Here is a 24,618-nt window from a genome sequence, read left to right on the forward strand (position 1 = left end):
TAGTTGACCAAAGATTATTTTTGCTAGCCTGTGTTGTTGCCCCCATTTAGTTTAAATCTAAGTTAACTGCGCCGAAATGTTTTCTTCCTTTTATTAAAATATGATTAAAACGTGAACGAGGTAAGTTCCCGTTTTAATGTCGCCGTTAACGTTGCGTGCGGTGAAGAGGCTTGTGTGTTAAGCACGTGTATGGGTCGTTCATTATTAATTAATGTGAACAACAAGATAAAACATGCCTAATGATGCGTTCACGTGAGCTATTTATAGGTCTACACGTTACACGACATATTCTTCTTGCAGACCCACTGAGGAGGAAAGTATGTGTCCAGTACTGAAGACAAATATTCTGGTCAGTATCTTACTATCTTAACTTGTTACAGTGAGTTTTGTTGACATAATTAGAATTTAATTATGCTCGCCTATGCTGGTACAAAACTTGAGATATTTGTTCATGCATATGATGATCTAACTGTAGGCCTAACCAACTGACCAGTGGTACATTTACTTAAGGGATATTTCACTTTCAGAAAAGCTTGTGGTCATTTTATCTGTCTAATCAGGCTTTTATGAACACCTGGACAGTTTAATTTGCTTGATTCGATATTTGATGTAAACGAATATCAGGCCCTCCTCCTGCAGGACGCCCCCCCCCCCCCCCATACACACCCATTTTAACTAACTCAATTTTAACCTCACGATAGATTCATTAAAAATGCCACCCTCCTACATATTCTACATACTACCCTCCTAATATGTGAGCAGGCCATGTTTTTTTTTTAATAACCTTTTTCATTTTTAATCATTCTTGGGAAAATGGAAAATAAATACAATGAAAAAAATATTAAAAATAAATGAATCTATCATGGTTAAAATGCTCAAGTACATTTTGAATTCCAGACTTCTACTTGTACATTGCAGTATTGATACTTTTACAAGAATCCATTTTTAAATCCACATTTTAAAAGAATGTGAGTAGGTCTACCTTTTTCAACCCACTGACAGTAACAACGTTTTATTTTTAGAGGGCAACCGAGGAGGAGAGCTTCTTCTCGCACCATTTTCAAGACCATGGACTCGGCATGCACATGTAAGTTGATCATCCTTTCATCCTAATCATCAACTTCATAATCCTAGTAGGCTAAGAATAAATTACTATTAAAATGGACTCTAGTATGTTGATTCTCAAAGTGGATTCTAGGGCAGGGTCAGGGACTGTGGGATCTTTTAGAGGGGTCTAAATTATTGACCCATACAAGTCTGTAACTCTATTAGAAGGCTCTGATACACCAGGCACTTTTTTCTGCAACATCAACAGACAACATCAACGAGCAACATGATGAGACACAGGGCAACTGGTCTTTTGGGCAACAGCTCCCATTAAGATGCATTGTTCTGATTAAAAAATTGCTATGTGTATCAGGGGCTTAACAGTATACAAATGGAACCAAATGAAGTGTAACAGGTCTATTTGGTTCCATTTGTATACTGTAAGAGTTAAGGGGAGAACTTGAAATTTGAAAGTTTGAGAAACACTAGAATATGTTCATACAATACAGGCACTATAGTCTGATACTGGTATGTGATGTTGGTGTGTGTGTGTGTGTGTGTGTGTGTGTGTGTGTGTGTGTGTGTGTGTGTGTGAGCTTGAACTTTCACATCACTTTGTGTGTGTGTGTGTGTGTGTGTGTGTGTGTGTGTGTGTGTGTGTGTGTGCGTGTGCGTGCGTGTGCGTGACCTATGATGATCAACAGGAATTGGAAGGATGCTGCTCGAATGCACGACGACAGTGACTCCAACATAGAGAATGAGGAACATGATTTAGCAGCAAGGAGAAAATGTAAAGTAGATAATGATGTTCAACTTGGATGTGTAGGCTCTGAGTTATGTATTGATGTTGTTATGCTGCCTTGCATCTTTAGTGTGTTGTGTCCCTGGGCAGGCGCACACGGAAGGACCTGTCCCTCACTGGTTGTTAAGGATGGTTTGTGATCTAACCCAGTGTTTCTCAACCTATTTTCTGCATGGGCACACTTTTCATGTCCCAAGAATCCGTGGGCACACGAACATAACACGGGGGTGTAAATATCGTCACTGTCGGTGAAGAAACCTTGTATTTCCAAGTTTCAAATTTGTACGTTTCTTTGCAAAGTAAAGCCCTGCTTCATCATACAAGGCTGTCGCACAACAGTAGTGAAAACAGCAGATCTACAAGCACACAGCGCCTCGCACCGCGAGGCGTTGTGTGCTTGTGATAGGCTGTTTTCACTAGTTTAAAACATTTTTAAAATGATAAATACAATACTGGGTTTCAAGCAGTTTCAAGGGGCACACTTAACCCTTCTCAGAGGCCCACCAAAGGTCCCCAGGCACAGTGGTTGAGAAACACTGATCTAACCAACCATTGTTAATGGAGACACGAAACCACACAGTTGTCAATTGTAAATTTGGCCTTCTGCAATTGATACATTACTGAAACTCATTCAAATATGAATTTAAACTATAGCAATCCTTGAGGCTTAAGTGATAATTTAAAGAACACATTTGCTTGTAATCAAGTTAATTAATGTGATCAGCTTTACTGTAATACCTTTGATGAATAGACACTGTTGTAATTTGAAACAAGGTGAGGGGATTAATTAAGGAAACAATGACCTGGCCCTCGCCAATTTGGTAGGGCCAACTAATGTGTCCCATGTTCCCATGCAGTGTCCATACACGTGGGCCATGTTATGAGGTCCACACAGCTGGTGGTAGACTTCGATGGCGAGCGGCCCGTGCCCAGGCTCAGGGAGCCGCTGAACCTGTTCAACTTCCCCTCCGCCTCCTGCCCATTCCAGGGAGTCCGTTGGCCCATAGAGTTTGAGGTGATCAAAGATGTCATCCATCACATAGGTGTGTTCTCTTTTAAATCACTTTTAAAAACACACTTGTCGCACAAAACCAGTGAAAACAGCCGATCTACAAGCACACAACGCCTCACGATGCGAGGCGTTGTGTGCTTGTAGATCTGCTGTTTTCACTAGTTTAGTACATTTTAAAGATGATAAATACAAAACGAACGGTTTTGGACATGCAAGGTTTCCACCCGACAACGACGATATGCTATAAATATAAGGTGCTAGGAGTGAAAATTATAATGTAGGGGTGCCTCGGATTAAAAAAATATTTATGGGGTGCCCTGAGGCAAAACTACTGAGCCCTGGAGTGGACTTTCAGGGGTAAAAAAAAAATTGCTTTTTTTTTTTAACCCCTGAATGTCCACTCCAGGGCTCCGTACAAAACGGTTTGGGAACCCCTGCACAACATAGTAGTGTGCTCTGTAACTCTGTTTTAAAAAGCGCTATATAAAATAGTTTATTATCATTATCATTACTTGTCTTATGCACAGGGCATAGTGACTAACCTTAACTACTTGCAGCCCAGTAGGCCTATCCCAATTCCCTATCCCTATATAGTTTTCTGAGATTGGTGCAGTTTTGATTATATGGTGCATGGAAAAAGAAAGGGGCACTTAGTTCCATTGTGATTGTGTCCCAGAATGGGAGCCACCAGGTCCTGAGTCATTTTACCAGTTAACAGGACATGAGAGGACGCCCCTACCAGTGGGAGAGGAGAAGGGGAAGGTGGTATACTGCATTGACCCAAGTAAGCCTGTTATATGTTCAGTATAACCCTGCTACCCTATATAGAGATGCCCATAATAGAGATGCCAGGTTGAAAGTGGTTAACTATTGCAGCCATATTGGACATCATGGTCCATTTTTATACTATGCAATTAATCAATATTTTTTGCTTAAATCGATTAGTTTGATTAACTGTTGTACACCTAACTTCACTAACTAAATTCATCCCTTTTCTTTCTCTGTCACTCATTAAGCCACCAAGACCCCCTATTTCACCCGCTCTCGTGTTGGCGGAAGCAGAAGGCCAATTAAGAGCGTCATCTCTTGTGCCATACGTCAGGGGGAACCCACGCTAGAATTTGAGTCACGATTTGAGAGTGGAAACCTGCAGAAGGCCACGCAAGTGTGAGTCTGTAGAGCCTTAACTCCCCTGATGTTTGCTGTTTCAGCTCCTGAGCTATCTTGTTTGTTCTTTGATTCTTTGACTCATAAAAAAAAAAGAAAAATCAGTGTGAATTAGGGCATTCACCAATTATTCGAATATTCGAATATCAAAGTCACTATTCGACGTTGTCCACCGAAGTCGAATATTCTTTATTTTCTTTTTTTTTTGTCAATGTCCCTGGTGGATGAATTTGTTAATGCTTTATACCAGGGGTTCTCAAAACCTTTTAGGCTGTGACCCCCAAAATAAACATATATGAACTGGGGACCCCCACCCTGACAAGCACTTGGAATTGTAGATATTACATTTAATGTGACTCGATTCCACAGATAAATATTGTGAAAATGGCAGATCTACATGCTCACAACGCCACGCGTTTGCGAGGCATTGTGAGCATGTAGATTGGCTATTTTCACAATGTCCGCCTCTTGCTTACTTAATATTTGACAGTTTGGCCAGTCCTGTCGAATATTCGACTATTCGAATACTTTGAGGTCGAATAATTCGAATACTAAAAATCACCATTCGTGAATGCCCTAGTGTGAACTGACAATAAAGTGCTATATCATATCATTATCATATCACTGCCCAGTAATTCATCCTCATCTCACCCCTTCCCAGTGGCGTCCATGACTACGAGCTCACTCTGCGCACGGATACGTACACCAACAAGCACACGCAGTGGTTTTACTTCAGGGTCAGGAACATGAAGGCTGACACGACATATCGCTTCACCATCATCAACCTGATGAAGTGTCACAGCCTGTACTCTTTGGGTTTGAAACCACTCCTCTATTCCGAGAGGGCTGGCAAGGAGAGAGGTGTCGGGTGGCACCGGATCGGATCTAATATCAGATATTATCGAAACTGTAGCCAGGTGGGTATGTATAATGAGCATGTCAAGTCTCAAGTGGACACTTAGCTTGAATGTTCAAAAGTAGAGTAGTTACTTGACTTACCTTTACGATTTAGCTAGATTGAGAGTTGAGTGCGCACTCAAATTTCACCCGGTCTTCTGACAGATTTCCAGAAATGGACTAAAAGTCTTTCTAAAAAGCAATAAGCTTCGAGTGATATTGTTGGATTACAAGAGTGAAATATTTGTTTGCTGTTGTTTGATTGAATGCAGATTTTAACCAGAAACACATATGACTGTAATACGTATTTACGGTTCAAATCTGCTGCTGAGTCAATCAAATCAAGCTATGGATAAATTAACTGGAACAGGAAACAGGTATGCCACCTTCTGTAAGGAAACCCAGGACTACAGTTATGCACACTTTCACAGAGCCTATTGGCAGTTATTGTGGATTGTGCGTCTGTGTCAAGACTTGACATGTGAAGGTGAAGATGGACTTGGGAATGTTATAGCTGGTGCTAAGTGCACATAAACCAAGTCATCAGATGGTTGGGTGAAAGTGTGCAGTAGGATAAAGCGATAAAATGCCACAATGATTGAATGCAAATAAACACGACTTTGAAAACAATATCGTGAAGAATACATGTAGCAGAATGACAGAATGACAAGATGACTGTGTGTGCAAAATCAGGAGTGAATACAATATTACATACTGTAGGTCACATGTTCCACTCAGTCTGTCATTTCTCCTTTCAGGGTAAAGAAGACAACAATACCCTGTATTCACTGACGTGGACTTGCCACTTCCCTTATGACTCTGACACCTGCTATCTGGCTCACTGCTATCCTTACACCTACTCGCGGCTGCAGTGCTACCTCAGCCGCGTCACAGCCGACCGGGCCGTCGCAGCCTACTGCAAAGTGCGGGTGCTGTGCCGCAGCCTGGCGGGCAACATGGTGTATGTGCTGACGGTGACATCCCCTGGGGGTAGGCCTGTCACAATTATTACATAATCGTCTAATTGCAATTATTTGAGGTAATCACAATTATTTTGTCATAATCGTCATCGTCCATGTTGAGAAATGTTCATATAGTTTAAAATGTTTTTCAAAAAGAAGTGGAAATAGCAGATCTACAAGCGACGTGTTGTGAGCTTGTAGATCGGCTATTTCCACTATGAAAGTTATTTTTAAAGTATAAAGTTGTCAAATATTTCTTTGTATATTTATATATGTGTGTCATATCTGCCATGTACAACTTTGTTGCCTAAAAGCTAAACAGAAATGCAATTGTCAACCGCAAAAACACAATTAAATCGTCAATCACAATTATTTGTGTGACAATTAATCGTCACATAAAATGTCATTGTCGTGACAGGCCTACCTGGGGGTGGTGCTGGCAGCAGGGCAGAGAGCAGGAGGAAGAAGGCTGTGGTGGTGACGGCCAGGGTGCACCCGGGAGAAACCAACAGCTCCTGGATAATGGAGGGATTCTTGGATTTCCTGCTCGGGGACTCGGACGACGCTCAGCTCCTCAGGGACACTTTTGTTTTTAAGGTGACGATGAGGAGGGCTCATCGTCACCTTACTGTCATGAGTAGGGCTGCAACTATATGTTATTTTGACAGCTGAGGGCCCAAACCCAAAGTTACCTCCCCGTGGGTTCCCTTCAGATATTTTCAGTGTAACTTTTGCATTGGGGTTTAAGTATTACATTTTGCTCTGTTCCAAAACACGTTTTTGTTTATAAAAACAAAAATTAAATGTTGAGATATTACATGTATATATATGCATATCATTTATGTTATAGTGCTAAAAGTGGAAGTCTTCTAGACTTATGTTAACTACAGACTACATTTTCTGCATAGATTGAAAATCCTATGGGGAAAAACTTATTGAAATGTGCAAGTTAAGTCAGATTTTGAGGCTGACTTAACTTGCAGATATCAATACTTATTTAAAGTCTAAATGCTTCGCTCAAATAGAGACTGGTGACAATCTCCCAGCTTTCGTTGCTAAAACTGTGAGGAAGAAATTAGCGATTGCACTGTTGAACCAATCCAATGTTCTTCATATTGAGGTGGTGATATTATTGGTTTGTTTCCAAAGAAAGCAGCATGTGTAGGTTTGTTAGCGACTGTTCACTTTGCTACTTTAGCAATTACCTTGGATTTTGAACTCACCAGACATAGTTTGGCAAAGATCTCTGGCAACCCAAGACTCGCGTCCTGCTGTTCTCATGCTTTCTTTGTCTACAAAGTCTACAAACTGTAGCACACCAAACTAGGCTAGCGTCAACAACTTCTTTTTTTTTTTTTTTTTTTTTTTTAACTTTCTGCTTTTTCTTGATGTGATGCAGGTTGTACCGATGTTGAACCCAGACGGTGTGGTGGTGGGGAACTATCGATGCTCTCTGGCTGGCAGGGACCTCAACAGGAACTACAGGACAATGCTCAGGGAATCCTTTCCCTGTGTCTGGCACATGAGGAGCATGGTGAAAAGGTAAGACAGAATGTGTCCACATGCAACTACACAGACACACACACACACACACACATACTAGGGCATTAACGAAAAAGTCGACAAGTCGACTCAGTCGACTTCATTACACAAGTCGACTTCCACCAGAGAAAGTCGAAACTTTCTATTGTGAAAATAGCAGATCTACATGCTCACAACGCCTCGCGATGCGAGGCGTTGTGAGCATGTAGATCTGCTATTTTCAAAATTTCTGCCTCTAAATATTTGACAATTTGGACAATGTTTAATTTGCCATTTTAGAGGTATTAAAAGTCCTTAAATTGGCACTTTAGAAATGTGAAGATACCCTCTATACACTTAAACTTTATGTGGTTTGTTTACAGTTGAGTAAGAAAACAATGTTGCACATTAAGTTAATCATCTGGGGACCCCCCAAAATAATTGGGGGGTCGTGTGTGATGTGATGACGTCATCAAATGATAAAGTCGACTTCAACTCAACTTTTTACTGAGTCGAGTCGACTTGCAAAAATCACAAGTCGTTAATGCCCTAACACACACACACACACGCTCTGTGTCTATTTCACTTCACACACGTACTGTACACTACCACATGTCACATCTCCTGAACATTGGGAGTGGGATATTGAGCAACTGTGAACAAAACTCAACCGCACAAGAGTGACTCGCGTCCTGCTGTTCTCATGCTTTCTTTCAGACTGATGGCTGAGAGGGAAGTGGCCCTTTACTGTGACTTCCATGGTCACAGCCGCAAAAATAATGTATTCATGTATGGCTGCAACAACCGTGACGATGCCACGCCGCAGCTCCACGAGAGAGTGTTCCCGCTAATGATGAGCAAGAATGCCAACGACAAGGTAGACATGATGAGGGATTCTTATAGTCATATTTATAGGACCATGCGTGCAGTGGTGGAAAGTAACTACCCGTATTGTCCGGACTATAAGGCGCACTTAAAAGCCTTTAATTTTCTCAAAAAACTACAGTGCGCCTTATAGTCCAGTGCGCCTTATATATGGATCATTCATTGACATTCCCTTTAGCACAGCTCCTTCTGTTGGATGCATAACGCAACGGTAGCGTCTATTATGTGCGCCCTATAGTCCGGTGCGCCTTATATATGAAAACAGTTCAAAAATAGACCATTCATTGACAGTGCGCCTTATAGTCCGGTGTGCCTTATAGTCCGGAAAATACTGTAAGTACATTGCTGTACTTAGGTTAAATGTTGAGGTATTTGTACTTTACTTGAGTATTTTAAATTTACAAATACTTTTACGTCTACTCCACTACATCTCGGAACCAAATATTGTACTTCTAAAGTTATTTGAAAACTTTTGTTACTAGTTACTTTGTAGATTTGGATTATCATTTCAAAACATACGTGAACCACTTCAGCCCTATACATTTCAGCCATTTGAAAATAGCTGAATCTAGAAGCTCACAATGTGTCACTATGCGATGCATTGTGAGCTTGTCGACCTGCTATTTTCAAAAGATTTTTGTACATTTGAAAACTCGAAATGGGACATTCTGCACAATGAGCACTTTTACTTTTGGTACTTTAAGTGCATTTTGATACCAATAATCAATATATTTGAATACAAGACTTCTACTTGTAACAGAGTATTTCTACATTGCAGTATTTATACATTTATTTAAAGCTATACTGTGTAAGATTCTCAACTAGTGGTCAGTAGCCCTATAGCAAACCGCGGTCGCGTTCGCGTCTTTCGCCCGTTTTTCGTACCTTCACACCCCCGCGTCTGCCTCCACAACGCCGAGAGCTATCTTTGGAGGGGTCCCTGGTTCCTGTGCGTTCAGGCATTCCAGAGAAACGGACTACTTCACCCTGCCTGGTAGGCGAGATTACCTTTTGAGTAAAGAGACACACGGGCGACTACAAATATGGCGACCCCACTTCAAGATGCGCTGTGATTGGCCGGTAGTGTACCATGTGTGCATGATCGGCGATGTGATTGGGCAACGTATACACAACGTATACAGATGATGCAGATTACGTCAATTTTGCGCGAAATCCGGTCCACGGCCAGGATCATAGAAAACATATAAAGAGAAGGCTTCAGAAGCTGAAAATAACGGAGTGGGTGTTCTAAAACTTTAGCGATTTAACAGCTAGGACAATTTTAAGATTTGTTTTATAAAAAAAGTTACATGGTACAACTTTAAGAAAAGAATGTAAGTACTTTTTCCACCACTGCATGCATGACATAATGTTAACGACTAGCTTAGTGGCCTTGTGGTTATAGTGTCCACCCTGAGAGGCAGGGCCAGTTCCCATCAGAGTCATAACAAAAGACTATAGAAATTGTACCCTATGCCTCCCTGCTTGGCCCTCAGCATCAAGCGTTGGATTGTCTCAGTGAACATAATAGCATTATAGCTTGTATTTCACAATCGTATCATTACACCCAGCTTCTTTATTGATTCGTATACAGTGCTGCATATTACAGATATCAAATATCACGTGTCCCTCCTCAGTTCTCATTCAGGAGCTGCAAATTCAGAGTGCAGAAGAGCAAAGAGGGGACGGGGCGCATCGTCATGTGGCGTCTGGGCATCAGAAACAGCTACACTATGGAGTCCACCTTTGGAGGCTCCACTCTGGGTGTGTTTGAGCTCTGACTGTGACATGCTGTGCCTATGTGAGAGTGTGCGTTTAGCGATTTCATCAACCTAATGCAGGGGTCTTTAACGTTTTCGGGCCAAGGACCCCTTAGTTGAGAGAGAGATGAAGCAGGGACCCCCGCAACCTGTTCATACATTGCATATAGTTTGTTTTCAGATATTTAACCACTTGAACCGCCAATACTTAATAAACTTGAACTTTTCACTCTGTACTTAGTCTGCTCTTTTTCCCCTCTACACCAAACTCTTTGCCGAAAATAGCCGATCTACAAGCTCACAACGCCTCGCAGCGCGAGGCGTTGTGAGCTTGTAGATCTGCTATTTTTGGCTAAAGTTCTCAGAATATGGACACTCTGGTTCAAGTGGTTAATATAAAAAAGGAGGAAAAAAGTTTCAATCATACAAAGATTTGGAGGACCCCCTGTAGTAACTCTGAGGACCCCCTAGGGGTCCCGGACCCCCTGTTGAAGACCCCTGACCTAATGCAATCATCGACCTTGATGTATTTGTATCTCCAGGTAATAGGAACGGAACTCATTTCACAACACAAGACCTTAAGTCCCTGGGCTACTATTTCTGTGACACTCTGCTGGACTACTGCGACCCCGATCCCACAAAGGTGATAAAACTCTTAAACCCTATAGACTTAGTTGACCGGAGTCCCCCAGGGTGCTTCTGTATACCAGCTCCCTACTTTATTCCTCAACAGTATATAGATATCTTTGGCACAAATAGCAGATCTACAAACTCACAGTGCATCGCGTTGCGAGCTTGTACACCTGCTATTTTTGCCGAATGTTCATCCCCAGAATAGGGACGCTAGGGTCTGATCTGGTTTCAAATGTATTATTTGCAGCCACCATCATTATTATAATATTATTAATTCATATTATACAATATTATTATAACGTGGCCCAATACATACCTGTTTCTCTTTTTGCTGACTTTAGAGCAAATACATTTATTTGAGTACTGTCATTTTTGTAATTGTATTATTATATGCTTGTTTATCACTTTTCTCTTTCTCCGTATGTTTGTGTTTGTGTTAGACTGCATACTGTCTGACTGAGTTGTCAGCGTTGCTGAAACAGGAGGTCAAAAAGAGGCTTGGCAAAGATCTGGGCGCTGACTGCAACATCTCTATCTCTGATCTGGAGTCCAGGTCTTTACCTTTTTAATGCCTTTTATCATGTGACACAACACTTTCACCTCTGGTATGTAGTTTACCACGCAACACACAACATTCGCGGCGAGGCACCAAGGATGGCTATGTCAGTCCATTTAACACTCCCAATAAACACTATAAAATTACAGGATTGATTGCCATGGATTCTTCTGTGCACGTTAATGCACCTTAATGTCATTCACCTTAAATGTGATTCCCCCCCTCCCCTGTCTTTACAGCACCAGTGGTTCAAACAGTACAGATTCTGATGGACTGCCAGTACATTTACTGAACCAAGCAAATGCTATCCATACACAGGTATGGCCTTTGGACCAGACTCGTGTGGAATCCGTCAGATGTCAATATATGAGCAGTTTATCATTCTACACCAGATAAATATTCCTTTTGGATTAATAAGTGGTCATTGAAATACAAAAGCATTAAGCTTCAAGACACGTATTCTTTCTACAAGTTCATTCAATACTGCTGGTGGGGTTCCCCTCATGCTGCTGTTCCTCTCTCCAGAGAAGTCCCATTAAAAAGAAGAAACACCTGAGAACTCGTAAAGAGAGGAACCGACTGCGACAGGAGCGGATCGAGAACAACACAGAGCCCACTGTCCAGCACAGTAGCATCAGAAACATTGTAAGACGCTCCAAAAACACCACGCACACTTTGAAGCATTTTATTTTTGTGATCTGAAAAGAGGTTATCGTTGTTTTGGTCTTTGCAGGAGCCCATTCTGCTCAGCGAAGACGAGATTGTTAAAATGAGGATCCAAAAGACATTACTGAAAAATAGGAAGAGAAAGAAGGTATGACATTAACCCTATAAGCAAACAAATAAATATAAAATACACATAAAGTGAACTTTATTTAACCGCCGTATTAAAAAATACCAGTCTACAAGCTCACGATATGTCATAATATGACACATCATGAGCTTGTAGATCTGCTATTTTTTAATATTTTATTTCCACTTTATGCTCCCTGCAAGGTCCCCTGCAGTGCAAAGGTGGACAGTCTGATGAGAAAACCTGAGCTTCCTCTTCCTCGTTCAGCCTCTGGCCCCAGACTCATCAGCCATGTGACCCTGAGGCAGGACCAGGAGCCTGTTAAGGTTAAAGAATCATCTCTGCATCCTTTCACATCGGGGGTAGGGTCTCTAATTAAGATATTATTGAAACAAACGAAAGTGTTCACACACAGTAAAATCAGGAGTGCTCATTTCATTTGTGTAAAAATGGACACATGTACAGTTCATACCCGCTGTAGTCATTCTGTTATTCAGTGATTTTAAAAGCATGTGCTGTCCTTTTTTTTACCCTTGGTTGCTTTAGGAGTTATACATAGTTGAGTGCCGGTGTGTGGTGTATTGAAAATATAACTCAAGCTTTGCACTTACTCTGTTTTAGAATAAATGCCTGGAAGCTATGAGGGCTTCATACCGGCATCACAGGACCAAAGCGTACCCTCAACTCAGACTGTCCCTGACCAAGCTCTCCCAGCCAGGTAAAAGTAGAACAGAGTCAGTATAAAACACTCATTCTGTGCCATTGACGTCTTTTGAGTTTTTTGTATAAAAAAAATAATAATAATTTTTTTTCATTTTTTTTTTAAAGATGTCAAAATGATCTGGGATCAGAGAGATGCTTTTCTCTGTTTGTGTGTTGGCTCCCTCGTTTAGCTGATTGAGAAAATGTGTGTTCATTCTAGTGGATGGACACTTTTTTTCATTCAAACAGCTCTATCTCTGGAACCATTTGTCTGATTGACAAAATTCTTTTTGCCACTGAATCACAACAGCTGTGTCTGTTTCTGTGGGGGGAAATAAATATATAAAAAAAAAACTTTTTTTTTGATTGCGCAATAAAGAAAAACATACAAAACCGTGGCACAGCTACCTTGGAGCCATTTGGGCATTTAGCACAGAATGATTAATAGTGTCTAAATGTGGTCTTTACCAGAGCCCTGCCGATATCATATTTTTGGAGAGTCCTACACCACCAACTACCAATGTTTTTCAAAAATAGAAAGTGAATGAATAGCAGACTTTGGAACATTTTCATCTATAATGACATGCCCAAAATAGGGACACCATGTTGAAAGTAGTTAAAAATCTGGACACATCGGCAGCATATAATGGGTGACACTGATGTTGTTAGAAAATGTCAAATAATGGCTCATACGGTATCTCTACAATCACTTACTTTGTCATGTTTCTGTGCCTGTGTATAATTGTGAGGAAGCTTAAAGTGTAAGACGTTCACTATTGTACCGTACAGTACGTTCATGTGACAATAAACACCGGCAGGGACTGGTATATACAATGACAGAGCTTGAGTATGCACTACATTGGTCATAATTTAGGACTCTTGATAATAGGGGAAAGTCAGTCAGTTTCAGTTTGCCTGCATTTGGTCTTCACAGAGGAAACAGAGGAGGAGAGAGGAAGGTGTAAATATTCTACTCAGCTGCTGCATCTGCATGCCCTGCTTCCACCTCCAACAGGGGCCTTCTATCCTCTCCCAGTTGTCTGTCACAAAGGCTTGAGAGGTCAGTGCCAACAACACATTGGGATTTTCTTGTTTTCCTCGTTGAAGACCCAATATTTATATTGCCTCGTAGCTGTCTGATCTTCAAACTCCTCTCCCCATTTCAGGAAGGTTAACGGATTCGCCGCTCATCACTGCATACAGGTAATCATCATAATGTAGCATTCCATTGAAAGATGACACGGCTTAACTCGGGTGAATCGTTCAACAAGTTGTATATTTCTGATCATAGGTCTCCCCCAGGCTTGCAGTACAAGGTAGTTCCAGAGATTGTTCCATCAAGGGTATTGGAACCCAGCATAGCATCAACCTGCCCTGCCAAGTGTAGCCCTGAGCAGCCTCATGTAGACAGAAATGCTGCTTGGGTCTCTGACACCTCCCAGACAAACTCCATCAAGTACAGGCAGATGATACAGGAAAAAGATGGAATTGGAGGTGACACTGACATTTCTAACATATAACAAATTAAACAATAGCTTAACTGTGTACTTTTACTATGTAACACATCTAACCTACTCTTTAATTAATTTCTATGTTTATTTAGTTGGTGTGTCACTGTTGGACAATATTCCCATTAGTGGATGGGACCAGAGAGCACCTGTCCTTAAGAACCCACTTTACAAAAGTGAACCTGATGGAAATGCATACTCGCACAGACTGAGGAGCACAGATATCAGAGGGAAAAGGTGTGTGGGAAATAATACATCTCTGACTTGGTTTGTAACTCAATGTTCCTATATCATGTCACTATTGAGCTTTCTCTGTTGCTCAATCATGGTTCAAGAGAAGCCCTGTTCAAAGACTGCGAGTGACAGGATTGATTTTAAAGATCTCTGACATGGGCTAATTAGGCTAGTTGCTGTATGGATTTTGCTTTGTTTCATGGCATTAATTAATAGTCTTCTCTGCCAACCGTTTCTATCATTTCAGATTATCCAAGGAGACCGTAAAAGAGCAAGACACATTGGAAATGGACGTTTTAACCACTTTTTCTAAGACTTCAGGCCTCTTCCAGTTGGATCGTCCTCCGTCCCAGGATGACACTTTCCATAGGCTTCAAAACCTCAGTCTGGTTGAGGGCGCGAGCTCTTCTCACACAGGGAGAGGAAACCAGAAGCTGACACCTCTGGAGGGGAGACCCTCAGGATCTGCCCCACTGCATGGCACATCCTCTTTGAGCTGAAAAGCGTCCCATAGGTTTTCTTTTTTTATTCTAATGTAGGGATGGGACGATAATCGCTATTATCGTTTATTGTGATAAAAAAACACTCACAATAATTGGATCTAGGAGATTTAAATTCATTGTGAATGTATCCTCCGTCATGCCCTGGGATCGATTCATCTTTTATTTGCTGAGCTGCATATCCAATACCATTTAAACCCTCTATAATTGGTAAAACGTACCTGTTTACAGTCTCTCTTTTCTTCTACCAAATCCCTTTCCCCAAAAACTCCACCCCAGGATAATGGATGTTGGGGATATTTTGATTATTGCGACAATATCGTAAATCGCAATTTCGTTGGTTACAATAATCGTGACATGACATTTTCATATCGTCCCATCCCTACTTCTGGATGGTAATTCAAACCATGTGCATGTTGTGCATGCTACATGCTAGAGAACAGACTTATTTTGGCAGGGAATATCCACTGTGAGTGTGGAACAGCATATACTGTCGGCCTAATGCACAGTGCAATGTCACATAGTGCCATGGGACCATCTATTTTGCACTGATGATTTTGTGATTTATTTATTTCATGGACCTGAAGATGAAACTAGTTTTTGTAACTCGATGTTCGTTAATTTTTGCTCAACTTCGATATTACAGCCAAACCATCCTCTTTAATTTATCACACGTTTACACATGCTATGTACATTTTATTTATTCACAACTGTAGAAAAACACAAACGTTATAAAAGTTTAAAAAACAAAACTGTGCAAAGTTTTACAGCTCATTGTGGTAAATATTACTTGGATTTAGTACAAATGACATGTTGGTTATGGAAAGCTTTGCTGTCAGCGGGATGAAATTATGGGGAAATCTCGCTTTTGCGAACGCCCATCATTTCGACCGGAGGGTTAGCGACTCACTCCACGGAGGTTAAGGTGAGGGTTAGAGTCGGGTGTCGAACAGATGACATGTAGTAACAGCGACACGCTCCTGAAATTATTAGTTTAACCGTTATTTTATGCTTTAACCATTGAAAAATAGCAGATATACAAGCTCACAGTGCGGAGTGCTGCGAGCTTGTAGATCTGCTATTTTTTAAACATCTTGAACATTTGCGCAAGTCTTTGAATATTTTTGACACGATTCTATAAATGTCTTCTAAATGCTTCTAAGGTTTTAGAAAAACACATTTTCTACATCAGTGGTTCTCACACCGTTTCATGTCAACCCCCATCTCAAATATTATGTATCAGGGACCCCCCCCAGAAGCAAATATTTGAGTTACAAATGTTCACATTAAAAAAGATTTGCACAAATGATTCATGATTTTTCAAAAATAGCAGATCTACAAGCTCGCAGCGCAGCACTCAGTGCCGCACTGTGGGCTTGTATATCTGCTATTTTTGATATAGTAGCATGAAATAATGGTTAAAGTGGTTAAAATCTAACATGACACAATTCCAGGTCTTAATTGGTTAGTGTATCAGTGAAGTGAAGACTGGGCCAAGGGTGTCAGCTCAACCGGGAAGTCCAGGGCTCAGAGCTTAGTCAAACTGTCTTAGATGAAATTGGCTTTCTGTTTGTCTGACCATCTCTCGCAACGCCACAAAGCCAAAGAGGGCCTGGGGGAACGGGAGAACACAATTATAACATTATCTAAATTCCCAAACAAAAAGATAGAGACGATAACATTTAACTAAAGCCTAATTTACACAAAAGAGCATTATTTTTTCCCACGCACACCATTACGTCGTTGTGGGATGGAGCTTAAATTAGACTAGGGGGTGTATTTCATGTGTTATATTGTGTTATATAATTCACCTCTGTGAGTATGAACAGGGCAAGAACGATGTGCACGCCTCTCTCCAGGGGCTGGACGAGGATGGCCTCGTTGAAAAGCTGGAACAGGATCAATGGAAACTGCAGCAGAAGAGTCAGCAGCCAGAAACCTGCTAGCTCTGGGACCTTCAATCAATACAAACACATTAAGATTAGATACCAACATAAAACCCTCATGTAAGCTTTACATGCTCTGCCCACTCAGATTCTGAGTGTTAGGTTGACCAATATCACAACAGAAAGGTAAAAGCAGAGAACTCTGTGTCCATACTGATACTGCATGTGTATATCATCCAACCTTTTCTTGCAAATTCCCAGCATAACCAAGGTAGAGTCTGATGGCCTCGATCAGGGTCATTAGGATGAGAACAGTAACAAGGATGAACTTGTAGTAGTCTGGCAGGGCAGGATACTGGAGGAAATTAGCACAATTATTCATAACTGAAACATAATAGCTGCAAAGCATGTAGGAAATGAGCACAGTGTCTGCACTTTAAATATACACATTATTTAGCGAGTTGGGATTACAAATCCTACTTAATCCACTATGTACTGCCTGTTAACTAAATGGGTTTCCAGATTACCTTTGTCATGTCTCTTCAATATTTTGACAGATCGAAATAACAAAGGGTTGTCCTGAAGCTTATTTGATAACAAGGAACAGTTGGCAGAAGGTTTCCATTCTCTGGCATTATAATATCAACATACTGAACCAACTCCTACAAAGTTTTCAGGCCTCGTAGGGTGGGGCTACAACATGTTTTATTTTATTTCAAACATACAGTTAAGTACATGTAAAAGGTACAGCGAGCAGGGTGGCCATACCACTACCATTTCTAAACATACCACTTAGTAACTGAGAACCAATATCAATACTATCAACAATCTGTCAATTGCACAGTAATCATGTATACAAGCTATTCAAAATAGACAGAATCATGATCCCAGGGCATATAAAAAAAAGTTTAATCAAGAAATTATTTCGCGTACCCCCTGTTGAAGACCTCTGTCTGTCTTATCTCTCTCACCTTGAGATGCAGCATTACAATTTCACTGACCCACCACAAGGGGAAGAACCATGTGTTGAAGTACAGCGACATCTGGAGTGGTAAACTGGACACAACTGGGCACAAAAAAAGAATACATTTATATAAGCCTGGATAGTTAGCCATTACACTGGAAACGAATTATCACAAAAGAAATCAAACGGGTGAAACGTGCAATCAGTACATGCTGGTTAAGAATAGTAGTAACAAATAGCGTCACAGTTTGTGCTCGGCAGCTGTTCTCCCATACAGAAACGAGTTAGCAATAGCTTGTAGCAGCACTGAATTTGAACTCACTGCAGCCCAGGTATTTGGCGTGGTCTTCTGGACTAAGTTCCTTGCGACTCTGATCAACAAACACATTTCGAGAGAAATCTCCAAGGCGTCTCCTGATCGGCTGCGGCAGGTCCATCATTCATGTCTGCAGAAACATCATCACGACGAGCCACGGACCTACAATGGAAAAGACAAACAACTGCCCATGGTTTCCTTGGTTACCAAAGAAATCTCGCGTTCAGCTGAAATCTCGCATGTCCACCAACATAAGAGAAAGTAGCGGAAAGCCTGGTGATGCGAGGTTAAAGAGAAAGTATAAGGACAGCAGTGTTAATAGCTCTATGCTTAATAGTACTGCAGTCTCTGACCGCAGTGATTGAATATCTGTATTTTGGACTGAAGTGTCGTAAGACATAGATAGTGTCTATTTTATAGACACTATATAATAGGGACAGTTGTTTCTGTCACTATATATTTGCATGTGTCCTTGAGTTATTTGTACAGCTTTCTGGAAGTAGCTGCCTGGGGTTTGGAGTGAATTTTTTTTTTTTTTTTTTTTTTACTATTTCATTATACTTTTGTAGCTGTCCTGAAGGCCATAAAGGAGTGTGGATCCCTAGCATCCTTTAAAATTGCCCTGAAAAAACACTTACAGGCAGGAGCCCTACCCTCCCCTGCCCTATACTGTTTGTTTAGACTTACTGTTTTCTTTTTTTTTTGTTCTTTCATTTGTTCATTATTTTTGAGCGGTGCTAACCGCTCCTATAGACCGCTTAGAAAAAATGATGTCACAAATGATGTCACAAATGATGATGACATGAGTCCGCTAGACCAATGAAACACTTCGATTCTGTTGATCTGTCCATGATGTCATAGTCACATAGGCACCCGATTGGTTAACTCTGATTTAGAACGCGTTTAGGCCGCCTAAATTACGTCATAAAAAATTATTGAGCGGTGCTAACATTGAATTTCAAAATAGTTCATTTGAATTTCTCAATTGTATGAGTCATGTATTATCTATAATACATGAAAACAAACCACACTTTTAGACAGAGCGCTTTAATCACAGGGCCCTGTCTAAAAGTGTGGTTTGTTTTCATGTATTATAGAGATATCCAGCTCAAGACAATTTTGAAATTCAAAGAATATAAATAAACAGCTTATCACAAATGATGATGACATGAGTCCACTAGACCAATGAAACACTTCGATTCTGTTGATCTGTCCATGACGTCATAGTCACATAGGCACCCGATTGGTTAACTCTGATTTAGAACGCGTTTAGGCCGCCTAAATTACGTAATAAAAAAATATTGAGCGGTGCTAACCTTGAATTTCAAAATAGTTCATTTGAATTTCTCAATTGTATGAGTCATGTATTATTATCTATAATACATGAAAACAAACCACACTTTTAGACAGAGCGCTTTAATCACAGGACCCTGTCTAAAAGTGTGGTTTGTTTTCATGTATTATAGAGATATCCAGCTCAAGACAATTTTGAAATTCAAAGAATATAAATAAACAGCTTATGATTATCATGTAGATCGAAGTACGAGCTTTACCACGCCTAACCAACCCCATATCCTGGACACTTCATGGGAGTGAAAATACAGTAGAACCTCCTTCTCCTCTTTGGATCTGCAACTACTGTTGAATTTTGTACAATCGGTCTCTCATCTTGCCGGCCTTCTGGCTAAACTGGGACAGTGATCATGAAGGTGATACCTATAATAATGTCATGTTTGGCAGATCCTTGCGGATGTCAGCACTGAGTGACAGAGAGAATGTTTGCAAGATGTCTAGAATGTCTAGAACCACTCCACAGCAGATGTGGGAAAGTCTCGACCAAACAAGTCCAGTATTTGTCTGCAACTCTACAGATCCTTTTGTCATTGTGGTTAAAGTAAAGCAATAGAAACTGTGCATGACATTCCAGCTGCTCTTCATGCTCTTTGGTCTTGGGCTTCTCAGCCATCATTTGCAAGAAGACATCAAATATCGTCCCAACAGAAATAACATTCTGCCACATGCCAGACTTGTCTTTTTGAATGACTTTGTCTTCAAAGTATCTTAACATGACCTTTCAGGGTCATTAGAATGCACTATCCTCATGTATTCTAATATTTAGGTACCGGTATGTAGACATGGCAAAGTCCAGCTTATGGTCCTTATAGTACCAGTACTCATCCAGACACAGCCCCACACAGAACACCTGGAACACAAAGAAGGGGGCGGTGGCTCTCTCCCTGAAGAGCTCAAGGAAATCAGGCACCATCAACAGTTGGGTCTCTCCTTAGGTCCTCTGTACAGGTGGGTCTCTCCTTAGGTCCTCTTCCTCAGGTGGGTCTCTCCTTAGGTCCTTAGGTCCCACTTCTCCAGGTATTCTTTGTCTTTCTTCAGGTGATGAATAACACCGGTAGGTTTCCCCCGCACAGTCCTTTCCAAAGTTTCCTCTGCCTTCTGGATGCCGAGTCTGAAGTCGGCCACATTTGGACGCAGCTTCCGTCCCCTATGGTAAACAGCCAGTGCAGACTCAAAATCCCCCATGGTGCACAGTGCCTCTGCCTTACAGTACAATCCCTTGTAAAATGTCTTGTCATGTTTAAGAGATGCCTCAGTGTCCCTTAAAGCATTTTCTGGATCCCCCATCTTCAGGAAACATTTAGATCGCTCAGCGAGGCAGTCCTTGTCTTCCACCTTGAGCATTAATCCCATGGAATAGCTTTCTATAGCTTTGACATAGTGCCCCTTTTGTTACAACTAATCTCACATTGCCAAATAACTTTGAAATGTCGGGAAGAAGGGGATGACCTTTGGTGGGACGACCTTTGGCGCTGGGGCTCCTTCCGTGTCAATCATGGTGGCGGCCATTTCAGCCTTTATGTGGTGCTCGCTGCTCGTGCGATACCAGACAATTGTGATCCGCTTTTGGAGAAATTACCTCTGTTGGTTTGACTGCTGCTTTTATATCCGTTACGCTGACGACAGATCTACCCATGCAAAAGTGGTGGCGCCCCCAGTGGAGGACCCCCTCCACTGCAGCTCACATAAAATGCCGTAACTCGGGCTAGGAGCGTCCGGGAGAGCCGGGGCCGGTACCTATTCGTCCGCCAAGGCAACGCGGAGACCCCACCCCTCATTTCTCACATGGCCCCCTTCTAGCGCCCTTCTCCCTAAATATTTCTGCACCGCTCACTTCGCACGGGTGCGATTATTCTTTACATATCTACTGCATAGTACTGTGTTCCAAGGGTTGTGCTTGGTCTCCCTCCTCTGACCCACCTTACCGAGCATCACCACGAAAGCGTGGGGTGGCTCAAAGTAGCTGACAGAGTACAGCATCTTGCAATGGGCCTGGTGTACAAGATACACTACACCTCCAAGATTCCCATGTACCTGACAAACTACTTCTTAAAGGTCAAGGATGTTCACGATCATAACACCAGAGGCAGCTCCACTAATCATCATCAGCGTAGATTTAACACTAAACAAGGCGCTAACTCGTTCTCCTGCTATACCATCAACATGTGGAACGCCCTTCCACAAGCCCTAAAGGAGAGCAAATCCCTAGCCTCCTTCAAAATTGGTATGAAAAGTCACCTTCAGACAGCAGCTACCCGTGACTTGTAAATAGACTAAGCCCCCATGCTCCCCCCCCCCCTTTTTCTTTGTATTCTGCCTTTTGTATTTGATGTTATGCTTTTGAAACTGATATTATCCTAGATAAAGTACTATGTTCTATCCGTCTGTCTTTCAATGTTATATGAGATACTTAAAGTGTGGTTCCTGTGGAAATAAGCCTCGGCTTTCTAGGATCTCCTTTTAGTTGACCTTGTACCAGTGATTTGTACTGTCATGAAACTGTACTTTTTTCTATTGCAAACTTCTAATAAATTCTTCAATCAATCAATCAATTCTATTCGTCTGTCATTCAATGTTATATGAGATACTTAAATGGTTTCCTGTGGAAATAAGCTTAGTCTTTTCTAGGATCTCCTAGTAGACCTTGTATCAGTGAACTGTACCGTCATGAAACTGTACCTTTTCCTATGCAAACTTCTAATAAAGTCTTCAATCAATCAAGTGACAAATAAAACCTTTAAACCCTGTATACATTCAACTTCAACACTTGTACACAATAGCTCTTTATTGACCCCCAGAGGTGAATTAATGTCATGGCATCAATAGCAAAGTGTATCAAGTATTTGTATTTTCATTTGCAATATCCCCTAATTGATATCCATTAGAGCAGGAGCTAGGATTACATTTCTCAAATCTGTTTATGGCTTAAGTTTAACAGTTAAAATGTACTATTTTATTGCAGGGTGTCCAAACATTTTTCAAAGGCCACATTAGAAAATATTAAACACTCAAGGGCCGACTACATCTCCTGACATAATGTAGCCTAATTTGGACCATAACAAAGTTGCATCGCATCTAAATGATTTTATTTAACTATCATCCATAATTAATATCGATGATCTTTTGTCAGGTGTCTGCTCTGAACAAAACACAAATGACCTTATTTCCTAAGCCTTATTTCTCTTTACCAAATGTAACCACAAATGCAGGGTAAAACAATACAATAACATATCCTTTCTTTGACCATTTCAGAATGAGACAACAGGGAACAAGGACTCCTAACAAATTATAGTCTGGGAAAAATATTCTTGTTTGACAGTGCTGGCCTGCCGTTTATAATACAATTTAGGTATGAAGCAGCGTAGTGGATAGGCCTGCTTATGGTCAGTCTTTGAAAGAGAAGCGGTTCAGTTAAGAACTCCTGAATAGACCATCTTTTACACCACAGTCCCCTTTACTTGTTCACAAACAGCTGATATTTGTACACTCAAAATAACTGTAGTGAAATTAAATGCAAAAGTAGAGTTTCATTTTGGTGTAGCAAAATTAAAATAGAAAAGTGTTTCATTGTGGGCTCGCTGTCCTCCAAACTATAGTGTCTCCCCAAAATGTTGCCACACTACTAGTCCTACATACGTTCACCTAGAAACTAATCATACTTCAAACACCCAATATAGGCTATGGGAAAGTCAATGTTATTTCAAGTAAAATCCCTTTATGCTTTGTTTGCAATCATGTTCATTCAGCATGCCTCAATTTACTGACTCCATTTAAAACTTTAAAAGGTTGCTCTAGTACTTTTGAAGCCAGCCATCCCAGCACATGTGGATCTCAGTCTTCCTATGTACACGCACACAAAATGGTACACTAAGCACTGCTATGCCCTCCCTGGTTTACGTGGTTAAAATGCACAGGCCTATGCTAAATTATGGCATGATAGGGTTAGGATTAAAGGACAACTTTGTTTTTTACAACAAGGGTTAATATTTTAGATTGTAATTAGAGAAAAGAAAAAGTGAGTGTTAAAATGTTTTCATTCGCTTCGTTCTATTGTTTTATCACGTTTACCATGCTAAAATGTGGGGCATGCGTACACATGGGGTCATGCGTACAAGTGGTAAATATGTCTTTTTAGACACAATAAGCCAGCAGTTTCTTTATTGCTATTTACAGTAACACTTCTAGCAAAGTCACATCCAACCATGAAAGGTTGCGTTGCATCTTGGGAATGGGCTTATTCTGTGTAAAATTACATATTTAGCCACTTGTACGCATGCCCCCAACCACTGAAATAAGAATCTCTAAAACAATAGAAAGAAGTAAATGAAATCAATTTAACACTCATCTTTTATATTCTTTAATTACAATCTAAAATATGAACCCTTGTTGTAAAAAACAGAAGTGTTTGTTAGGGCAGTGTTTGGTTTCAAGGCGAAACTCGCAGGGAGTCCTGGCATGATAACATTGAAACCAAAATACTGAATTTGAACAGATTTATTAGCCCTCAAGATAAAACAATTATGCATTGACATTACAGTGTTTTTCAAAGTGGATTCCAGGGACTGTGGGTTCCTGGAATGATCTGACTCTGACAGTGTACAATAAGGGGAGACCTTGAAATTTAAAAGTTTGAGAAACACTGGACTATTACATGTCCTCCTTGCAATAGAAGTAGAGCAAGGATTTTCATTAAAAAAAGGGCTAAACTGACCTTTACGTAATTGTAACTTGCAATGATTGTAAGTGGTAATGCATACAGAAAAAAACGAAACGCAAAAAAACCTCTGTAGCCTACTTTTAACTATAGAGTTGCATCTATACTTCTTCCATACCAAACATATTTGCCAAAAATAGCAGATCTTTAAGCTCACATGCTGTGACCCGTTGTGAGATCTGCCATTTTTTGGCGAACGTTACCCTCCCAGAATCAGAATGCAAGTGGTTAAAATACATGAATCTAATCTGTGTAATGCACACACCACAAGAGGCCTTTAATCTTGCATTGCCAGCCTATATGTCGCAAGCTGTGAGTTTCAAATAGTACCACTACTTAAATAGTTTCCCCATGATTCATTATATTGCTTCTCCCAGTGCCTCTCCCTCAACAGTTTCTGTTTCCG

General features: G+C 40.9%; 2 protein-coding genes across 2 annotated transcripts; one reads left to right on the forward strand and one right to left on the reverse strand.

Annotated features, from left to right (window-relative positions):
* Positions 1-1,740: 1,740 nt before the first annotated feature.
* On the forward strand, positions 1,741-14,993 carry agbl2 (AGBL carboxypeptidase 2; the record flags this gene model as incomplete). The annotated part of the gene is made up of 19 exons (XM_080736990.1): positions 1,741-1,837; positions 2,707-2,892; positions 3,538-3,645; positions 3,878-4,028; positions 4,690-4,945; positions 5,684-5,915; positions 6,306-6,484; positions 7,287-7,429; positions 8,126-8,285; positions 9,931-10,057; positions 10,596-10,696; positions 11,127-11,239; positions 11,482-11,560; positions 11,780-11,887; positions 11,976-12,056; positions 12,239-12,397; positions 12,657-12,753; positions 13,904-13,940; positions 14,897-14,993. 19 exons carry the CDS (start codon positions 1,741-1,743, stop codon positions 14,991-14,993), a joined length of 2,511 nt encoding a protein of 836 aa, XP_080593116.1.
* A 1,474-nt stretch (positions 14,994-16,467) lies between these two features.
* Positions 16,468-18,297, reverse strand: tmem17 (transmembrane protein 17). Its single transcript, XM_080737724.1, has 5 exons — positions 18,152-18,297; positions 17,837-17,931; positions 17,107-17,220; positions 16,791-16,934; positions 16,468-16,591 (listed from the first exon to the last, which is right to left on the reverse strand). The coding sequence occupies exons 1-5, from the start codon at positions 18,267-18,269 to the stop codon at positions 16,514-16,516; spliced, it is 549 nt and encodes a 182-aa protein (XP_080593850.1). The 5' UTR covers positions 18,270-18,297; the 3' UTR covers positions 16,468-16,513.
* Positions 18,298-24,618: the final 6,321 nt, after the last annotated feature.

Source organism: Nannobrachium achirus, assembly GCF_963921795.1.
Source record: "Nannobrachium achirus genome assembly, chromosome: 11".
Classification (NCBI taxonomy): Eukaryota; Metazoa; Chordata; class Actinopteri; order Myctophiformes; family Myctophidae; genus Nannobrachium; species Nannobrachium achirus.